This window comes from Apis mellifera, linkage group LG6, assembly GCF_003254395.2.
Source record: "Apis mellifera strain DH4 linkage group LG6, Amel_HAv3.1, whole genome shotgun sequence".
Lineage (NCBI taxonomy): Eukaryota > Metazoa > Arthropoda > Insecta > Hymenoptera > Apidae > Apis > Apis mellifera.
In genome coordinates this window covers 15014556-15036781 of record NC_037643.1, presented here as the reverse complement: position 1 = coordinate 15036781, position 22226 = coordinate 15014556, and the positions used below count along the sequence as shown (strand labels likewise).

General features: G+C 32.3%; 2 protein-coding genes and 1 long non-coding RNA gene across 11 annotated transcripts; 1 reads left to right on the top strand and 2 right to left on the bottom strand.

Moving 5' to 3' along the window:
• Window positions 1–888: 888 nt before the first annotated feature.
• On the bottom strand, window positions 889–9607 carry LOC409708 (glucosylceramidase-like). Of its 5 annotated transcripts, none has more exons than XM_006570549.2 (8): window positions 9463–9607; window positions 3285–3349; window positions 2782–3109; window positions 2387–2652; window positions 1843–2274; window positions 1603–1679; window positions 1215–1489; window positions 889–1133 (listed from the first exon to the last, which is right to left on the bottom strand). In XM_006570549.2, exons 2-8 carry the CDS (start codon window positions 3334–3336, stop codon window positions 1028–1030), a joined length of 1536 nt encoding a protein of 511 aa, XP_006570612.1. In that variant the 5' UTR covers window positions 3337–3349; window positions 9463–9607; the 3' UTR covers window positions 889–1027. The 5 variants fall into 5 exon arrangements, with proteins under 5 accessions (XP_006570612.1, XP_006570611.1, XP_006570610.1 ...); XM_006570548.3 differs by lacking the exon at window positions 9463–9607 and adding an exon at window positions 7011–7140; XM_006570547.3 differs by lacking the exon at window positions 9463–9607 and adding an exon at window positions 4188–4341.
• LOC102656621 lies at window positions 4434–8332 on the top strand. 5 transcript variants are annotated; one of them, XR_003304939.1, is made up of 5 exons: window positions 4434–5061; window positions 5642–5998; window positions 6065–6162; window positions 6268–6528; window positions 7918–8332. It is a non-coding gene; the product is annotated as an uncharacterized LOC102656621 (long non-coding RNA). The 5 variants fall into 5 exon arrangements; XR_003304937.1 differs by having other exon boundaries at window positions 5642–6162; XR_003304936.1 differs by having other exon boundaries at window positions 4719–5061; window positions 6065–6528.
• A 1670-nt stretch (window positions 9608–11277) lies between the features above and the next one.
• On the bottom strand, window positions 11278–12231 carry LOC406093 (apisimin). The gene is given in 3 exon segments (NM_001011582.1): window positions 11278–11470; window positions 11549–11608; window positions 12136–12231. Coding segments are annotated over 3 exon segments (237 nt in total). The 5' UTR covers window positions 12187–12231; the 3' UTR covers window positions 11278–11344.
• Window positions 12232–22226: the final 9995 nt, after the last annotated feature.

Below are 22226 nucleotides of genomic sequence, written 5' to 3'. Positions count from 1 at the left end.
CGTTATTTAGCATTAATTTTTCTCAAAAACTGACATACATTTCTAATGTAAATTGAGCAGTTATCTCTATTCTTTTAATGATGTTCAAAATATTTGCAAAAAAATTGATGAAGAAAAAAAAATTGACGTAAGAAAAGAATATATTAAAATTAATTTCCGATAAGAAATGTTGAATTGCATATGAAATTTATAATGTTAAAAATAGAAATTATCGAAACGAAATATGTTAAAAAGCTTTCTTTTTATATTTTTAATATATATATATATATAATAAGTGAAATTATCGTAAAATGCAAGATATATTTAAATATACGATACTCGAATCATTTACTCTTGCTACTTAAAGGAAAGCATTAAGTTCTCGATTAACATAATTTCATAATCATCGAATTTATACAACGCAAATTTTTCCGTTTTCTTTTTTAAAAGTTTTTTTCTTTTTTTAAAAATAATTGCTAATGTTGCTAACGTGTAACGATATCTAACATATTTATTTACTCAACCGATCGATATCTTAATCGATAGAAACAACATAAAAAAAAAAAAAAAAGAAAAAAAACTTTTAAATTTGAATCGCGTTGATAATCATAAAACGAAAAGCGAGTCATTGAATAGAAAATTCAGATATCGTTCTCATGAATTATAATTGCACAGGGCGAATTGCAGACAATATTTGCCGATGAATATTTATGTACCTGAACCTGCAAATTGTTTTCACAAAATAAAATGCCAAATTTATTTATGTGCACCTGTATATATATATATCGTGATCGTTGGAATATTTTTATGATATACAAAGAATATATTGTTTGAATGTTATCATTATTTATTAGAACAAAGTTTTATTTCAGTTATTCAATTTATTTTATTTCAATAAACATAATAATAATAATAATAATACATCTTTTCATTTATTACTTATAATCCAATATAATTTACATTTTTACATTTTTAACATGATAGAATTTGTAATATACTTCATCGGTTGCTTTTCATTCATATGATCTTTCATTTCATATGTTGTATTCTATTTGTTGTAAATTACAGTATTCATAGAATGTGGGGGTAATTCCAAACAAATATAATCTTCACTTGTCACATCGTTCAGAACCACATTTGTTTTTTCATTATTGCTGAAAAGCAAGATAATTGTTATAAATATGACACGCACTCTTGCGTCGATTACAAATAATTGAAAATAAATTCTCATTTACTCGTTATACGCAACAACCACAATTTCGTTCGAGGGCGTTATAAAGGCTGCGGCCTTAATTTCAATCGTGTCGGTGATGAAAATCCTGACCGATCCTCTGTCGACGAATCTGCTGTAGTGCTTAAGAGCGTAATACATCGGCTGTTTATAAAATTCATCATTTTCCGGATTTACAATAATGGGCGAGTCGACGTTATTATTGATATAGGTTGGTCCACCATCTTTGTTCAAAGCTATGTTCCAATCCACCCATCCAACTCCCCAATGATTCATATACTTAAAAATAGATTATATTTCTTATGAGTAAAAATTGTTTATATTAAGATTAGATAAATAATATCCTTTCTCCTTAAAAATGTTCATTATAACTAATTTAATTAACACTTTACCTGCGTTATACTTAATATATATCTTTTTCCTCTTTCCCATGATCCCAACACAACCTTTTTTTCCAATGGAAAAGATCCTGTACAAGAATATTTTTCATGAGAGAAAGTACACTGATTATATCGACGGATATTTAATTGCGAGATCAATTTTTTTGTATACATACTTATTCGAATATTTTAAAGGAATATTCTTATAATTAATTAAATTAATTAAATTAATTTAATAAATATATATCTTACCTTCACATGCTTCGGTCATCAACAGATTTTTGTCAGGAAAATTATTGTGCGTTTGATCTAATACTACCGGTGGAATCAATATATCCGCGTACCAATGTACGGCTATGCCGTAAACATAATTTCTCGCAATTTCATTTTTAAAGATTTCGTTAACGAACCAAGGTAATCCTAGTCTTTGATCGTCCAAAACGAAAATATGTGTGGCGTTGTATTCGGAATTTGCCAAAGTTGGGCCCAAGTTGTTAGCGATCCAATCGCCAACCAGCTCTGGTGTCCATCCCATACTGTTAAGACGTTCAAAAGGAATATAGGCATCGAATGGTTCGTTTCCAGTTGAAACACCCCATATATCTACTCCATTCTTTTTATATTCCTCTATGAATTTCAATATGTAATTGGCAAAAGTTTGATAATATTCGGTCTTCAAGAAACCTGTGTTTCGAATGAAAAACAAGTTGTATTCAGCGTTCGAAAAACTTATTCAAAACTGAGATATTTATCTTAGAAAAAAAATGATCTATATATATATACTTTCTTAACTTACCAAATCCATTGATTTTGTGATTAGTTTTCATCCATGTCGGCGCCGACCACGCGGCGCTAAAGAATCTTAAATCGGGATTCAATTCGACAGCTTTCCTCGCATACGGTATCTTATACTCGACATCTTCAGGAGCAAGCGCGAAATGTTGCAACGTCGCATCGTCATCGTAATCGTCCAATGTATAGGCTCTCGTAGAGAAGTCTGTTCCTCCTATTGGTATACGGCCTAACGTGTATCTACTTCCATCTTTCGGATCGAAATACGCTCTACAAGTTAAACATAGGTGTCGTTACTCGTTGCACACTTTACTATTGTTTTATTGTATATTTATCAGTTCAATTTTTGTCCAAATCGAATAAGTGATAATAGTTCATCATCGATCCGTTGTATTGTACCTGATTAATTGATCCTGAGTAGCCTCGCTCAGATTCTTGATATTCATTCCCGCCGAGTCGGTAAAAGCGCCACCAAAACCGAGGATCGTTTGATATCTTTTCGAGGTATCGATGTTCAGGGTTAAAGATCCATCGTTTTGACAACGGCCCATTTGTCCTTTTGACAAGCTCAGCCTGAGGCCATCTCTGCTCGATACGTACCAGTGAAAAGTACCTTTTTCTGGACTGCTCGGCTTCGGTTCCGGTGTGCTGTCGCAGTAAGTCGAGTTGCAAACGCATACGATATTATTTGTCCCGAAACTTCGTGGCACGCAGTCGTTTGCAACACCTGTTGCGGTTCACCATGTTTCGAAATGAATATATTTTGATATTTACGCGCATTTTGATCGGGAAATTTTTTTTTTTTTAATTTTGTTAATTTTTTAATTTCTAACGATTGATTGAAATTACAGGGGAGGGGAGATTTTAAGAAACGATATTGTAAAATTGATTGAAATATTTACTTTTATTCGTTGCAGCGGACAGGATTGCGATCAACAACACTGCCTTCCACATAATTTTCCGATTTCTGAAACAAAGAATTCGTAATAATTATCGAATTTAAGATGTATCGAGATTTATTATTATTTATTATAGAATCGATATTAGGGGATAGATGTGTGAATCGATTAGGAAAGAAATAGATTCGATTAAACAATATATTACGTATATTGTTCGTGACTCAAGAACAATATGAAAATTCTTTTCCTGGAAGGAAGATTATAGATCGATTTTATAAAAATAGACACGATGTATCGGTCAAAAGTGTTATATCTACAAATAAAGTCATATAGTAACGTCGAACAAAAGAAGTTGAATGTTTCCTTTCGCTGTACTTCTTGTCAAACACAAATACAATATTTATAATAATAGATAGCAGATAAGTTAAAATAGAACGAATGAGATTAAATTTATTTTTCATTAATTTACTCATACATATATCTCGGAAAATTTTAGAAGGTAAAAGAAACATTGGTGTACAAAAATATCGATTAAAGAATTTAGTTACTGAGCCGACTAACATAACCTTCAATTGCTAGTAACTTGATAAATTAAATCGATTTAATTTTTCGTATATTCGAGTTTCGTTACTTCAAAGTGATCTCGTCTCTTCAAAAATTTTTTACACTTCGCGTTATATTGTGACAAATGTTTAAAAATAAATTTAAATACTTTGTTTATTCACGTGAAATTTTTTGATATATCGATGACATTTATTAAGATATAAATACAATGATGTTATATAATTGAATAAATCGATATCTAATCGAAAGTTTTAAATACGAATTTTTAAGAAAATATTCTTCAACGATATACAGCAACGTATCTTAATATGAGATAATTGAAGGATTATCGATCCCACGTACACATATACGAATATTAAGAGTTTATTCGAGCCACGCCACAAAAATATTAAAAACTTCGATTTAAATTAACATTGACAGACTTGACTATTTCTTGAATCATGAAGTTTGACCGACTATCGGATCACTGTAAGTTTCTGCCGCATTTGGCGATATACATATAGTAAATTATCTATGTAATAAATACAATACGTCATTCAACGCAAGTTTCCGATAAGTTAAAATTTTTTCACTTGCCTTTGAAGTTATTCACTATTTGTAAAAATTATTATTATGTAAAAAAAAACTGATACACATTGATATCGTTTTTCTCTTCATATTATTATTTTTATCGAATCGAAATTTTTGACAAGCGAGCGAAAATTTAATCGAAAAATAACTAGACGCCTGTAACATCGACAAATGGTAATCGCGATATATTAATAATAGTGGAAGAAGTACAGAGAAGGATGTAACGATAACGTATACGTTTCACGCAGGATAGGTTAGGTTATAATTGGGCATTACGTGTTAAAAAAAAAAAAAAAAAAAAACCGTTAACTATTGAACGAATGAAAAAAATCAATAACGAAAAAAAAAGAAGTGAGTCATTGTGACGTGTACGTCGCGTTATATTATATAATTGTTGATAATGGAAACTATTGTAATTGAGACTTTGAGGATACTCTATTAAGGCAACACGTGGGACGAACGAGGGAAACGCTCGGCCGTGCTTAACGACGAGATCGATTTTAATAGTGGCATAAAATTTACATTTCGGTCGAACGATCGACAAAATTACCAAGCTTTTGAACCAGTTTCCCTGGAATAAAGTCGAACGCAACTGAAAATGAAGGATTTCCAATCAAAGTCGCTTCGACGTCTATTAATTCGTCTCGTAATTAAGGCATATATTGTGTTTCCAAAGAAAGAAAAAAAAAAAAAAAAGATTCCGTTTTTTTTTTTTTTTGCTTTTTTAATTCGATATCGTACCGGTATATATTTCCTTTATCTATTCTAATATGGTTCGATTATAAATTATATAACTTCTTTTCTACTAACTCGTTCATATTTATATTTTATGAACGTTTCGTTTAAAAGAATGTAAAAAAAAAAATTATACGATTAAAGAAAAGAAATTCGCATATTATTAAAATATTGTTAAAAAAAAAATTTTCGAAAGAAAATTGTGCTATATTTTAACAAAAAAAAAAAAAAAAAATTGCCTTATCTTAATATTTCTTCGTTAATTTTATCTTATTTATAGTTTTCGATTATTATTTACATATAAGAATCGTTTTATCGATTTCCTTGAGATAAGTTGAATAATTGTTCAAAACAATTATTTTTTTTTTTTTTTCCACGTTTTTATTCAGCGAAATACGAAATAATTGTATCCCCGTGTAAAAAAATCGACGAACGACGGTAAGCTGTTATCGAGAATTTTTCGATAGATTTAATGTAACGATCTGTTACAGGGAAGAGAAGTATCGTGGTCGGACGTCTGAGCGGTGGATCACGGATAAATTGGAAAACAAGGCCGCGAGGACAGTTTGTCAGAGCTGTGCTATTCAATCCCATTCGGAAACAGCGGTGCGAACTAGGCGAACGGTGAAATCCCATCGAAATTACTTGTTCTCAAGAGCCGAAGAATCGAGTAACGTGCGTTCAATAAGAAGAATCATTCTTGAAAATATCGAGAAAACCGTCTTAACATTATCCGCATGTGTCGGTCGTAAAATTATTCGCATCGAGAAAGTGTGTATTGTGTTTGTATTGTGTAATATTTTGGACGTAAATTATATTTTTTCCTGCTGTTTTGATTTTCATATCGAGTAAGGATATTTCAAGATTAAAGATTTTTAAATATCTTGTTAAATATCCTCGTCTATTTTTATTAGATTAAACGTATTAATTAAATGTCAAGGAGATCTCGCAAGTTTAATCTAGCGTTGGACGGTGTATGGAACATCGTGAAGTGGTGTAGTTATGCAAATCGGTACCGAAACTTTTTAATGAAAATTTGTAATTTCGAATTTTCTAAGAACTCTAAACTTTCGAGATGCGATGAAAATGTTAATCAAACGGTGTCTCGGTGTTTCAGCGGGATATCCAACGCCTGTTGTGACTTGCTGTTTGCATTTAAACGTAGCTATTTAGACAATCTTTGTTCGTTTTAATGCAGTGACTACTATTTCTATACATTTTGGAAATCTTTTCAGAGGACGGATTTTATTTCAGCACAAATTCATTTGATAAATTTGATAATCGTTATAATTTATAATTTATAATTGTAATTACGTATATCGTTACGATATTGCAAGGAATTTACGAAAAAAGGGTTATCGAGCGTGGAAATAAAATAGTAAAAATAATACTTGAATTTATTAAAAATATTTACGATTAATGTCTTTTTACTAATTTTCCTTTTCCTCGACGCATTTTCGAGATTCTATCGTTTATGAGAGAAGAGAAATTGAAGAGAATACTGCCGTGTAGGAATATTATCGTGCGAGATCAGAATTGTCGGCAAGTACGATACTCTACCTCCTCTATCGCTAAAATGGCGAATTTCTATGGGGAGAATACATGACGTCACATTATCTTCATATACCACTGCGTCACGTGACATGATGCTTAGTTTTGACGGAAACCTGGTCACGTGATATACCTTTAATATACCTAATCCAGCAGCGAGAGCAAATAGTATAACGTAGTCACTTTTGATGATAGGAAGTACAGTGCTCGTTACTCATAACATTTTTACGTTGTAAATTGTTCAATTTATATAATTATCAGTTAAAGTGATAGATCAATGATCGGTTAGTAATCAATTGTATAACTTACTTAATTTTTGTTTGCTAATATATGTTCCAATACGCGTGACACGATGCGACGTCTAGCTTTGATGGAAGTTTGATGTACTTCTGCCTAGCCAAGCAGTGGGAACAAAATAATAATAATCATTTTTTAATGGTAGAGGGGATAATGTTTGGTGTGATAACTTTCTTTGGAACTTTTTTTGAAATTTAGCGCAACGACGCATTATATAATGATTAATGAACAGAACAATAATAACTTAATTTTTGTTTATTCCATTATCAGTGATACGATGTATATTTTTGTGGAAATTTTCGTCACGTGATATATTTTTAGTGTCACTTTTAACGATAGAGGGAGTACCATGCTGGTTTGACAATTTTATTCGGAAATTTTTTACCCGACGCGTCATTCCGTGCCTTACATAATGATTAGTGCCAATTGATCAATCAATAATAAGTCAGTAGCCAATAATAATTTAATTTTTTATTTATTCAATGTATTTCAATAATACTACGCGATGTTTAGCTTTAAAAAGAAGTTTGATCATTAATATATCTCTATTTAACTTAATAAGGGGCAAAATAATCTGACAAAGTTATTTAATAATAGAGGGAATAGCATTCGTCTAACAACTTTGTTTAGGAATCTTATGTGGCGCTTTATCGCAATTATTAATTAAAGTCAGAGGGTCGATAAATTAATAATGAATATTAATTTACATAATTTTTTTGTTTCAATATATGTTCTAATGATGTAACATTTGATTTTAATAAAAGTCTGGTCACGTGATAATATCTCTGCCTAAAACAGCAGAATTATTTATACATTTTTACGTTTTTAATAGAATGGGAATAACTTTGCTTAGAATTCTTTTGCCTGGCACATCATTCAGGAATTAATAATAATTTAATTATTATGTTTTTTGTTTCAGTATGAAGTTCGATCTTTCAAAGATACCTACGTTATAATTTTATCGATCGAAAAACATAAATATAAGTGAGAAACAAGGAGAAGAATAGACAAGACACAAATAAGTAAATATCTCAACATCTTGTAGAGACAAGACAAGAGTGCATAGATTGATGACATTTATAAGAATAAGTCGGTACTTTACTTTGCCAGGATGAAATTAAATTCAACCAAGATAAATGGGAGCGCTAAGCGTGCTTCGCTTCGGTGAACATGTGAAATGTAAATTAGTTTGAATTAAGGTGGAGTTCACTGGTCAGGCTTCTATTAAATGTATAAATACGCGTGGACGGTTTCCAGCGGCTGCGATTCGTGTTTCGTGTCGCGTTACCAGCTGCGACACTGTTTCTAATTAAATGATACGCTCTTTTAACAAATCGTTGGAATTCATTTTTGTTTCCGTTGATTGTGGTTAAGTGAATAATTTAAAATAATTATGGTTATATAAATATTTAAATATGTAATGTAATTATATGGAGTGATAATTACAATTGTATAATACAGTAAAATATTTTTTCCAGTTTTTTTTTTTATATAATATTTTAAACGATTTTTAAATATTTTAATTGACGTTAAATATATAATATGAATAATTCGAAATATTTAAAGATCGTTGATATTGATTTTTTTTTTAAAGTATTAATTGTATCGAACAGATTAGATTAGATTAGATACGTAAAACGATAGTTAATACAAGATTAAAATTTAAATTAGTCAACCGATATTAAAGCTCGGGTTAGTCGAGATTGCTGCGAAAGTATATCGCAGCAAGTTTCGTGCTCAAGTTTGATGTAAAAAATTCTAGCAAGTGGACACACTATGTATATATACGTACACCATGTTATATACAATATTCTCATCGCAAGTATAAGAATATATACGTGGCTCTTTTTATTAATTTTTTGCATAGTGCGGAACTCATTATCCACGTATCTCTTCGTTCGATCAAAAATTTAATTTTGAGATCGTTATTCTACGTAATTTGTACGTAGATGGAATTCAAAGATCTACAATGTGTCTCGATTATTTTGAACAAGAATATCGATACGAATTTACATACCTTTTCCAGATAAAAATATATTTTTGCATATATATTTCTCATCTCATAATTACCTCACTTGTTCCAACAATTTTCATTGTTCCCTAGAACTTTTATAGGTTAAGTAACTTCCAATGATATATATATATATACACAATCTTTTCTAAACTTTTCTTCTTCCATATTTATTTACTTTTTGTATGTCGATATTATAAATTAATTAAGTTAAATTTTATATTTCGTGAATAAAATAAAATAAAAATTGCAAAAAAAGAAAAAAAAAGTATATATAAATTTCGTAATATGACAAAATCTTTTATTTATTTTATTTTTTTATTTCATATAGCTCCTGTTAGTAAGAGCTTTTCGTAGGATTTTGTAATATTTCCTGGTCACGTTCGGGTTATGCATGAACTTTAAAAAGTGGCGCTTTCGTGCTTACGGAATATTAAAGTCATTCATATTTACCAGCGAGTGAAGGATACTGTAGACACGTAATAACGCACTGTCTTCTTCTTCTTCTTCTTCGTCTTTTTTACTTTTTACTTTCGTTCTGAAATTATCGTCCCTTCCTGCTCGTTTTGCGTATTCACCATAAGACGACGCTATTTCGCTACTTCCGATGTTCGGATTCATTGCTGGGCCATTCTCCCTCCCTCCCTCCCTCCCTTCCTCCCACCTTTCTGATTCCGGCCTATGAATATGAATTGCGTCAATTACGTGGAACATGATCCAACTCGTTAACTACTGGGTGTTTAAAAAATAAGAAACACACGATTTTATATATATATATATATATATATATATATATATATATATATTAAATTATTTTCATATATTAATAATCTACAATTTAATAAAATAATTGATTAATTATTAAGAATAGATATATTATTTGTTTCGATCTTCGGAGTATCGATATCAATTGATAATATCAATTGATTTTCTAGAATAATGAGAGAATATTTAAATTTTAAAAACTCATTTTTTAAATAAAACAAAGTTTTAAAAATATTAAATTCAAAGGAATTCAATGTATTAATAATACAAAATATTCAACTAAAATTCCATTTTTAATTTTAAATATAATAGAAATTTTTCCATGATTAATAAATATAAATAAATAAATTGAATAAATAAACCTAAATAAACAATATATTATTAAAATTATTACTATCATAAATTTCAATCATGAAACTATTCCAATTAATAATAATACTTCACTAATCAAATTTAATGAAACTGGAGATCCTATATTAGATATTAGAACATAATATAAATTATAATAATGATATTGAAAATCGAGATTGCAAAAATTCGAACAATTTTTTTTCAAGAGGAGAAAGTGGTCGAAAAATAGTAAATAATAAAAGTATTTTGCACATATCGTGATATAATATGGTAAAAAAAAGAAAAGAGAAGAGAAAAAGTTGAACTAGAGTGGATATTATACCACGAAAGAGGTTATATATATAACATATAACATATAAACGTGGAATTTTTAACAAGTTCTATTGTACGATTTCAAAGGCGGAGAAAGATGTATGTGTGTATATATACGAACGAACGATATCACGTGCCGATCCAACTATTCCTAATGGATGCAGGACGCATCTATCATCCCTCGTCATCAACGTCAAAATTCTGGCCAAACACGGCAGCCATCGTCTCGCCACTGAATACCGACTGGTGAATACAAAAGAGCAGCTGACGAATGGCAGGCTACTTTCCGCCATCCTCTTTCGGCCGCTTCTCCTCTCGGTCGGTACACGAACGCTCGTTATTCGGAATTACTCATTTATTCAGGCGGATTTTTATTTTCTCTTCTTAACCGTTTGATTTCTTCCTTCCTTCCTTCCTTCCTTTTCTCTTCTTTTCATTTTTTACTTTCGAGCTCAGTCAAGTTGAAATCGACTCGAGAGGAAATATTTAAGAATTTTAACGTATTATCAAACGAGTAATAATAAAGTAATAATAACACGAGGTTTGAAAATTTAATATGAAATCGTGTTTCGAATAATTCGTAATTTTCGACACGAACGAAAATATTGTTGTTCCAAGTGTTTTATTGCGAACAAGTTGTTTAAACATTTACATCGTACGATTCACGTGATTTTTATTTATCTTTAAAATGTTATATAAATGTTATACACTTCCGTTATCTGGATTAATTGCAATAATTAATCGGAGATAAAAAAAAAAAAGAAACATGATTGCAACGTTAATTGCGATATGAAGGAAGATTTTTCAAGATAAGCAAAAGAATAAGATACTGTGCGACTTGAATTTTATTAATTACTTTATTCGAATGCGTTGTATGCGCGCAATACAAAGCTAAAGAATATATAAATTAAGCGAAAACATTAGCGTCGATAAGAATTTGCAGGATATTAACTAAAGTTTGAGCTAGGAGTACTGCTGACACGTTGGCACCAGACACGATAGATGAAACCAAACTGTTGATTTGGGAAACGACCTAAGAATAGATCAGGTAATTTTTATTTCAAAAATTCATATTTGAAAAAAAAAAAAATCGTATTCAAATCGTACTTACATCCACGTTCGATTCGCCTTTGACACTGATTGATGTTTTGGCGGACACATCGCTGACCAACTGTTTCGATTAAAAGAAAAAATTTCGTTAGATTCAAAGATGGATCGATAGAGGAGAAGAAAGGAAAAATTGGAACTATGATATTCGAAAAAATATAATTCTTCTCACCAAATATCGAATCGAAAATTTAAAAATGATCAAGAAAAAATATGGAACAATATTTTCTCAACGATATGAAATGTCATTCAAATGAAATAGTGAACAAGTAGATACAGTGTGGACAAGCGTATGAATAAAAAGTTTCGATAACCGCTAGGATTCGTCTAGTTTTAAACGCTAGGGGAAATTAAAGGCAGATGCTCAAGAGACACGAGTCGACTAATTGGTCGAAAGAAAGTCTTGGATTTACGTATATAATGAGACGACTCTCGCAACAAAGAGTTTGAAGAGAACATAACAGAGTAGCATAAAGAGAAGGAAATAATGAAATAGTTAAGAATATCATTAATTTAAATAATGGATTAATCAAGATATTTTTACGTGTAAAATGTTTGAAATTGATATTGAATAAAATATTGAATATTTACCATGGCTACGCAGAAGGCAGCTAGGACGACGACAGCAACGATTTTGCTCATTTTGATTTTTGTGCTGTTTGGAATTGCTTTTAGAAAGCTCGGTTCGATCTGAATCTCTATTTACTGTTTCAAACTATTTCGGCGGTTTATATACTAATTCCTATCTTTTTTATAACGTCATCACGAATTTAGTCAATTTATCTTTGTCAAAATATTACTTACTCGATATATTTTTTAAAGGAAATAAAATAATCGTTTTTCCCATTTCGTTTGAGAGGTTATTAATCAAGCGTGAATGCAATATATGTAATACACGTGATCGAAATATCTTTGTTAATAATTTTTTTAAAGAAGAAAAACGGAATTTTATACGGAAATATTATACCTTTTTAATTATAATTTTTAACTATGTTCTTTTATTTTTAGAATATTTTATTTTCTTCCGTAACGCGACATGATTAAAATAATATTTATCATGTTTCGTGCAATTTTAGATTTTAATGATATCACATTTTTATTTGAGAGTAACACGATACGATTGCCATCTATCGAGACACGTGTGTTAAGATACGTTTTTTTTTTGACCCAATAATAAATTATATTGTTGAAACTTTTATCGTTGCATTGTGAATTTTTCGAGATAGAATTTATATATATATATATATACGAGTCAACGAGAATTATGACATTTGATTTTCTTTCTTTTTTTTTACTTTCTTGCATCTTCACGTAACGTAAATATGACGAAGCAAAGCAATAACGTTATGTTAATTTTTAATTATTTGTACTTTAACCCATTTAATTCTGAAAATTTAAATATAATCTAAATTGTTGTCTGACTCGACTATATTACAATTATTTTTTTTTAACTGTTAATTCTATAATAATCGGTTCCAATATTCCGTTTATCATGATTATTAAATAAATTTTTGCGAATAAAATACGTCGAAATTGGTTTAACATTGGAAACGGAAATGATAAACGGTATGAGTGACGTAGGCAATAAGCGAAAACGAAGCGAAACTCTGTAGATAATAAGGTGTACGCCAGGATAGAAAGAGCACAAACGTGAGAACGAACTACCGGTAACGACCAAACTTTGTCACTGTGTGCCGTTCAAGGTAATGGCGAATGGTTGGACGAGCGCGTGGTCAAACACTCTGGATTACATCGAAATTCGAACAGTATAGAAAGCAAATCGTTGAACCGAATGCGACATTCGCCCATTTAAACTTTGCTCTACTAATGTAAAACTAATGGAATTATCGTTCTTCGAGTTTCTTGATCGTTCCCATCTTACTTATTTCTTCCTTACTTCCTTATTAAATAATTTTCCTAATTACCGACTGTTCAATCGAGATCTCTCCTTTGAAACATCCTTTCGTGTCACTTTTTAAACTCGATTCACCGTCCAATTTTTATTACTTTTAAGATTTTATGATACGTGTAAATACTTTTTTTTATATTTTTTATATATCATTATTAACAAATTTTAAAATTTATCAGAATATAACTTAACCGAGTAATTAATATATCTATAAATTCTCGTCGTAATAAACGATAAACTGGATAGAAAAAAAGAAAATAGTTGAAATGATCTTTGCACGCAAAGATAAGTGTATCGGGGCGAGTCGAAAAGGATTACAGAATTTATTATATTAAGAATTTCAATATAGCTTAAACCGCTTGTTTCACCGTGTCACGCGAGTCTATATCTCTTTATATCTATTCTTTTTATTTATATTGCGTTCCTCAATTTCATATTTACCATTTACTCATATCATACTATATAATTTAATCCTTAGACCGATATAAAAATATTAATTTAACGCAGAATAAAGTTTCGTCGGGACGATTAAATTTTCAAATTGTTTCACGGTTTTTATTAATTCATAAAAATAAAAACGTTCGCCGATGTCGTTAACTATTTCGAATTTATCTTGACTGAGAGAAGCTGTCGGTACTGCAGATATATATATATATATATATATATATATTTTTACGAAGAATTTTTATGAAGAAAATATAGTGGAAATTATAAAGAACAAGAGAAGTTATCGATGCCTACGTAATTAATAAGGGTAACAGGGAAAGCACGAGACGAACATAATTTACAAGAGACTTGTATTTTACTCGAGAGTTTTACGGCTTAATTTGCCTTTGTTGCAGCAAGTGGAGATAATAAGAGTAATGCCTCGTGATTATAGAGTTGGTCGTTGTATCGCTTTGTTACCGTCTCGTGGGGCCAACATGAAAACTCTCGTCCGCTTTCTGCGTAACTTATCAAAATCAAAGTAGCCGTACATCTAGTGGAAAAAATGCTTTACGCGACTTTAATCTACATTGTACGGAGCTTGGAGAAAGAGAGAGATAGAAAGAGAGAGTTCCCTACTCGAGAAACAAAGCAAAGAATAGCCTAGGGAAAAAAATGCTTCCCTGGCTAAGAGAAAAGTTTACCATACGAAATGAAGATTTATAGCATCTTCGAACAACTTATTCTCTTTGTACATTTCTCTTTTTCGCATCTCTCGATGAACATTTGTCTAAAATTGATTTTATCGAAATTACCACGCGAGGATGTTGTACAGTTTCTTTCTTCTTTACCATTAAATGATAATGTCGTAAAGCAACTCTCTCGAGATTATTGAATACCGATCGATTCTAATTCAATACAATTTTTCTGTACAATTTTTTTAAGTTATCATGACAAATCGTTGAATTTATTATATTGATTATCGTAGATTAAAGAAAAAAAATATTTTTAGGGAAGAAAATTCGAGAATTGATTTACTTCGCTTTGTTTGGCTTCTTGTCAACGAAACGAAATCTTCGTTATATGGTATATATATATATATATATATATGTACATTTTTTTCTCGTAACCAGCAACTGTAACGGGACCTAATTTTCATATGAATCCGAGCACCGTGAAAGTTGCAGTTAAATGGAGCAAGTTTTTCTGCCATTTCTATGCTCCCACCGTTCTCGCCAAGAATATACTTCCGGAATATACGTGCATATATACACATACACACATACTTCCGACCGCGTTTCAAAGGAATAATAGAGAAGCACCACCGGGCATGCCACACCTATTCTACTCTCCCTTGAAACATTTTTTCCCATTTCTCTCCTTTTTCCTTTTTTTCTTTTTTTTTTTTTGTCTTTTTATTCGCATTTCCACCGTGCAATCCCACATATTACTCTTCCGTGTTTCAACAACGCGTGTACAGAGTCGTTTACTTATGCTCGTTTTCCTTCGTTTCTCCCTTAACTCCTCCCTTCAATAGGCCTTTTGCACATCTTTCACTCATTCGTAGCGTTCCCCCCACGTTTTTTTCCACGTGTTGCTTCCATTTTTCGTCTTTCGATCGAAAAACAACGACACTAGATTTAAAGAAAAAAAAACTTCTTGATCTCCCAGAGAAAGAAACGCTTTGTGATTTTTATCAACGAAAGAAAAAAAAAATCTAACTTTTAAAAAAAAAAGTCGTTTCATGACTTGGTAAAAAACAGTACATACGCGTCATTCTGAGAGAAAAAAAAAAAGAAAAAAAAAACAGATTACGACTCTCTAAAAACACACATCGCTACCTTTTAAAAAACACTTCGCGACTCTTGCCAACAAAAATGACAGCGACGACTTTTAAAAAATACTTCTTTTCGAGAAACTTCCGCGTTACCTCTTAAAAAAAACCAAAACATCTCTCGACGACGCTCATTTAACTAAAAATGACAACGACCTCTCGAGAAGGAAAAAAAAAAAAAAAAAAAAAAAAAAAAGAAAAAAAAAGACTTTTACATCTCCTCTTACAAACATTGGGAGCCGCTTGTTTCCAAACAATCTCTTTCTCTCTCTCTTTCGAGAATTTTCCAATTCAGAATCGCGGGATGCGATTGTTTGGTAATTGCGGCGGTAATCGGCCCAGCATTTCTGAATTCGCTCGAACGGGCGCCCCCCCCCCCCCCCCCTCCCCCGATGATCCCGGTTTCGACAATGCATCGACAGTGAGAGAGACTCGTTGCTTTGGAGAAGGATTTCCCCCCCACCACTCTGCCCCATTGTTCGTTAAAAGTCATTCAATAGTCATTCAGTTAACTAAATCGTGGACGCGTGTAACGTTGGACATGATTGCTCTCGAAAAAGTCCCTAGCTTTGCCTCCTGTGTTATTTTATTATGGCCGTTGAATGGCGGCTGATTGACCGTTCCGCTGTTTGCCGTATGCGAAATCTCCTCTTTTGAGAGAGAAAGAGAGCTGATTCGCGTGTATCGGCTCCACCCTTCGAATCGATCGAGTTTTCGCGCACTTTGTGCACCTTTTTTTTTCTTCTCTAGATCATGATCGAACGAAAAGGATTTTTTTCTTATGTAAACAATTTTCATATTCTTCTTCCTTATAAATTTCAAAAAAAGAAGAAAGTGGTAAAAAAATCTAAATCGATTATTGTACAATTTTTTTTTTTTCTTGTCTAAACATATTTTAACGAGCGAATAAACGTGTTCTAGTTGATTGTAATAAGTATCGAAGGTGAAACTAGTGAAGTGTCTTTAGAAAATTGCAACTTTCCTTATTCCCAAGTTTACTTTTGCGAGACACGGTAAAAGGCGCGTATATATATCTGCTCTTATGGCTTTTCTCACTTACCTTGTACACGCGTGGTAAATACGTTTCTAGACTTTATCTTCGAGATAAAATTTAATGAATTTCGTTACTTCGTCGAATGAAAAAATAATAATAATAATTTTCAAAAAACTTTCCAACGAATCTCAAATCTTTTTCTCCACATTTCCAATGAAAGATCTCGTTTCTCGAATTCCTTCTTGTCGAAAGAAGCAGAAGAAAATTTATTACATTGGAATAATTCGTCGACGCTAAGGACGTTAAGGATTTACCCTAGCGGTAGCGATAAGAACTCGCTTCGTGCCAGATCTTTATTATCGTCGGTTGGTCAAGTCTTTATTTACAGTTTGCAGCGTGGAGACATTCAGTGTGGAATCCGACAAAGGGACGGTTGAACGTATTTTCATCGAATCCGTGAAACTCTTCCTTCTTCCTTTGCCAACACGATAAATGTGATGTGAAACGTTAACCGAGTTGCAGTCAGTTTTATCTCGTTTCTATGTCGCCCACGAAATTCGAGGGGAGATCGAAAGAAGAGTTCTATAGGAGACAGTTTATAAGGTTGTAACAATCGGTATCGAGGGATTCAAAGTTTGCGCGTAATGGTCGGCCAACCGATACGATTGCAACAGTTTTCCAACAGTTTCTTTACTCTCTTCGCGGCGAGATATCACGTGCTCGTCGAAACTGGTCGAAAGTAGTCGAACGTGTTCGAAACGATATCTCGTTGTGTCATCCTCCATATATCCAATATATCGTATTCACTCGCAGGAGGGATTAGAATTTTTGCGAAAGTTTTTTGCAAGCGATTCGAATTTTTCATGATAACTATTTCGAACGGATCGACTCGAAGAATAAGTAACAACTCTTCTCACGGAAAAAGAGAGAAAATTCCCCTCGCTTGCAAAGAAGATAGGAGGGGATATATATATCATATGCCAATTTTTCAAGTCGGGATAACGACGAGAAAATCGATTTTACATCGGCTGTCACCTGTCCTCTCGTCGACGTGAAAGTAGGAATCGCGATCTTGGAATTGAAATGGTCAATGGAGGTGTCCGAGACGAGAAAGAATCGAGAAATTGGATCAGCGTGGAATCGACGAGGAGTCGAGAGAGATCGACGAACGCTTGCTGTCTTCGTTTCGCGCACACAGACGATTTATCTTTCCTCTTGTATTATACAGTAGTTTATACAGTTTCTCTCTACGTGACAAGTGTTCGAAAAAAATTATATTTATTCGTTATTTAGAAATGATTTTTGACTGACACGCGAGTGACTATTAATTAATTAATCTGTCAAAGAAATCGTTGTTCGGAGGGAAAAAATCTTCTAGTTGAAAATTTCGTGGCACGTGCTTCGCCTTCCAAAGATTCGATAGTGAATTCGTGAAAATTTATCAAGGAAAGGAATTATTTCAAATTTATTTATAAAAATATTTTCTTTTTTATCGTAATTTCTCTTATTCTTTAAATCTTAAATGTGCACAGTGAAAGTGAAAACGAATCTTTTTAACGTGAACAACCAATACAACTTTAAAAATTATTTTATGCAAAGGAATAATTATAAGGATAGACGTTCTCTTTCGTTTCGTTAAATTACAGTTTTATTATAGAATTTCATTGTAGCTCCAAATAAATATACCGCGATAACGGGAACAATTTTGCATATCTTTAGGAAATATTTGGCCACTTTTTGCAATTTGTCACGTTCATTTTCATGTCGCGCTCTTATCTCTCCTGCTTGAAAAATATTTCCTCGTATATTCCATATGACGGAATAGCGTCAATTATCGTTCCTATTATTAATATCGATGCACCTTTCTTTTCATCTTCTTCCTCGAGTAAGAAGATAAGATTATTCGTGACTCGAGGAAAATTCTCGTCTCGAAAATTTATCGCAATTTTTAGATTTTTATCTCCAATTATTTCATCAATTTCCAAAATTCTCCTACATTATCTTCCAATATCCTGTAAACTGTGTTACAGGAAAATTATTCTTACGCTTCTTCCAAAAAAAAAAAAAAATAAAACAAGTGTCTTACAATCTGGCTTCTCAATTGACGAAAACATCCCGATATTTTTGAAATTCAAATCAACTTAAAAAAATGACGAAGAATTATATTCGACCAATTTTTATTAATTTCTGAACGTGACTCGAATTCAAAAATTTCACGCTACTTATTCTAAAAAAAAAAAAAAACTGAAAAAATTGAAAAAAAAAGAAAGAAAGAAGAAATTGATCCAGAAAGCAAGCAAAAACATTGGAAATGCACCTCCCACCAACTTTTTCTCCTATCTCTTCCCTTCCATTCCGGTGGAAGAAAAATGGGCCGACGTTTGACAACTATATAGCCGGCTCATAGCCACTGGAACACCGGCCGAGCGTAGTTCATAAATTCTCCTCCTTTTCGGATGAAAGAGTTCCTTCGAAGGTGGTGGACAAGCGTTCGGCGAGGGAGGAGGAGTGGGGCGCGAGAAGGAGCAGGAGAAGGAGTGGGGCGCGGAGAAGGAGCAGGAGAGGGAGGGGCGCGAAGAAGGAGCAGGAGAGGGAGGGGCGCGAAGAAGGAGCAGGAGAGGGAGGGGCGCGGAGAAGGAGCAGGAGAAGGAGCAGGAGAAGGAGTGGGGCGCGAAGAAGGAGTAGGAGGAGGAGGGATATGATATATAGAGTTTTGATATCGGGGACCTTGGAGACGCGCGATTGATCTGGGAACGGATCGGTCGAGGATACGGGTGGGGAAAAATATCTGGAAAAAATTTTTCCGGGTGCATCGCGCTCGTAAATCTGCAATTTATTCAGCGGGGTTCACGTTTCATTATCTATCTCTTGGCCGAGTGAGCCAAGTGATACGATTGTTTTATGTACCAAATTCTTTTCCTCTCTTTCTATAAGATAATTCAAAGTCTCGAATATATATAGTATATAGAATTTATATATTTATATAGTATATAGTATATATATATAGAATATATATACTGATTTTATTGCTTGGCTTTTTTATCTAGTTAAACAAAATTTTTGTATTTTTTTTTTTTTATATATGTCATTGCAACTCGATATCGAATTTATATTAGATTATATCTGTGATTGTATATTTTTCATATTTGTCGTCTTACATGTAACAATTTCGTATTCTGGTTCAATTTTTTTTGAGAAAAGAAGAATTGCTGAGTTTAAATGTTAAATATCGAGTTCGATTCGAGAGTTTGTGTAAATCTCGAGAGCAAGGATAAATCGAAAGCGAAAGTTATGTATAAAGCTAGAAACGTCCGTTTTAGAATTAATACGCTGAGACGAGAAACGGATAATGCGCGATCGATAATTGGACGCCCGGTGAAAATTGTAAACAAACAAGGTCGAAAGCATCGTCACGGTCGAACAAAAAAGTACGGTGAAGAAATGATTCTTTTTCTGGCAAGAAATCGATTAGTTTAGTGGATAAATTTTTCTGGAAAAATATTTCGCTTATTTAGAAGAATTATTTTTAGAAAAATAAAATATTGAACGTTCGAAAAATTTCTTCGCGTTGAAGTTTTGTAAGAATAGAATATGTCGATTATGGAAAAGATTATTAAAGTCGTATTTTCGATCGAATAAAGATTACAAGTTTCGAAAATATTCTTTTATAATATTCAATATTAAATCGGGAAACTGATTGAATCAAATGGAGTTCGATTTAATTCTTATCAATATTCTTATAAGAAAAATATTAAATGTAAAGGATTGGGCTAAAATTACAAATAACTCTAAAAAAGAAAAAGTAAATCCTTCGATTAATCTAAACACGTTAATCTAAAAAAAAAAAAATTAACTTCAAATTATTATTAATCGTGTTAAACATATATAATAAATGCATAATTATAATTTGAAATTCAAATAAAATCCCGATATCTAAAATCTAATAATATAAATAATAATAATTTAATATTTTATTAATAATATAAATAATAAATTATAGTTTTCGAAAATATATTATTTATACTCCGATCAACAAAAACATGGAATTTCATAACCTAATATATATTTCTTTACGATAATAAATTGTACAAGATCGAAATCGAAATATTAGATATAATAATAGCCAAGAAAACGTGAAAACAAAGTTCTCGAAATAACTTTAGATCCAAGTGATAAAAAATATATTTTCGTCGTCACGCGATGTACGACGACACTGTTCGCCGATTAAATATGGCCGCTTCATCGGAATTATAGTAGAGAGAGAGAGAGAGATAATGAAAAAGCGCGAAAGAACGGGCGGGCGAAATCTATCACGCGTGAAACAATGGCCGTCAAATGAGATGGTAAAGGCAATTGACCGGATCCCGATGGTTTGCGCACCGAGCGCCCCCCTCCTTTGCTCTCTTTCTCTCTATTTACTCGGCTCTACGTGATCCCTGCAACGCAAACTGCACAGAATGCAGAAACCGGGTAGAAAATAGCTATCGTCGTTCTACCGACGAAACACCAAAACATTTCCCCCTCCTCGCCAATGGGATTTCCGATTGACACTTTCGTTCGAATCGTTCCACCAAACTTTCCGTTTTACTTTCCGTTTTTCGATATTTATCGTTTCTGGAATCTTAAATTTTTTTTTTTTTTAGTCCACGCAGTAATTTCGAATTAGCGTTTTCGAATGCATATTCTCGATTGATCGATATATAAAAATAGCACGCGAGTAGATAGAAAAGTTTAAGTTTAAATAAATTTTTGATGGAAAATTTTGCTGGAAACACGTGTTCAAAGTTTTATTTATTTACTGGATTTTAAAAATTTCGTATGATAAAAATTGCGGTTATTATTACGTAACGTCAAGTCACGCGACGGGGAACGCTGGTCTAAATAACGCTGCTCGAGACGATCGCGCAAGATTTTGGAATGAAAAAGAAGAAAAAAAAGAAAAAAGAGAAAAAGTGTTCATCACGCGAGAAAAAAATTACTACGCTCGAACAGGGTCATTTTTATCCATCGACGAAAAGAAATTTTCGATCGATGACGATGATGCAGGGGCGACTGATCGGTACGTTAAATATGGTAATGAGTTTCGGCGCATAAGGTCCACCAATAGTCATCAATTATTCTGAATAATGGCATGCAAATAGGGCGACGCGTAGGCAATTAATGCCACTATTTGCACAGGCTTATCCTTGGTGCACAGGACGGGTTGGTACAGAGTTGCTCTACACGCGCATGTATATTTGTCGATTGTAGGTAACAATAAACGGGTGACAAACGCGATACCGATCGTCTGTTTATAATATAGTTTGTACCGTCACATTATCCACTGTATCCTTCGAGACACTTCCATTTGCGGTTTAATGAAATTTCGACGATCGACCAATGAATGCACGTTTCAAATTGCGTTACCCTCGAATTAAAATATATATTTTATTTTTATACTTAATACGAAATTTACATTGATATAAAAGTAAATTGATTAAAAGTAACATTTAAAATCATGTTACATGTAATGAAATTTC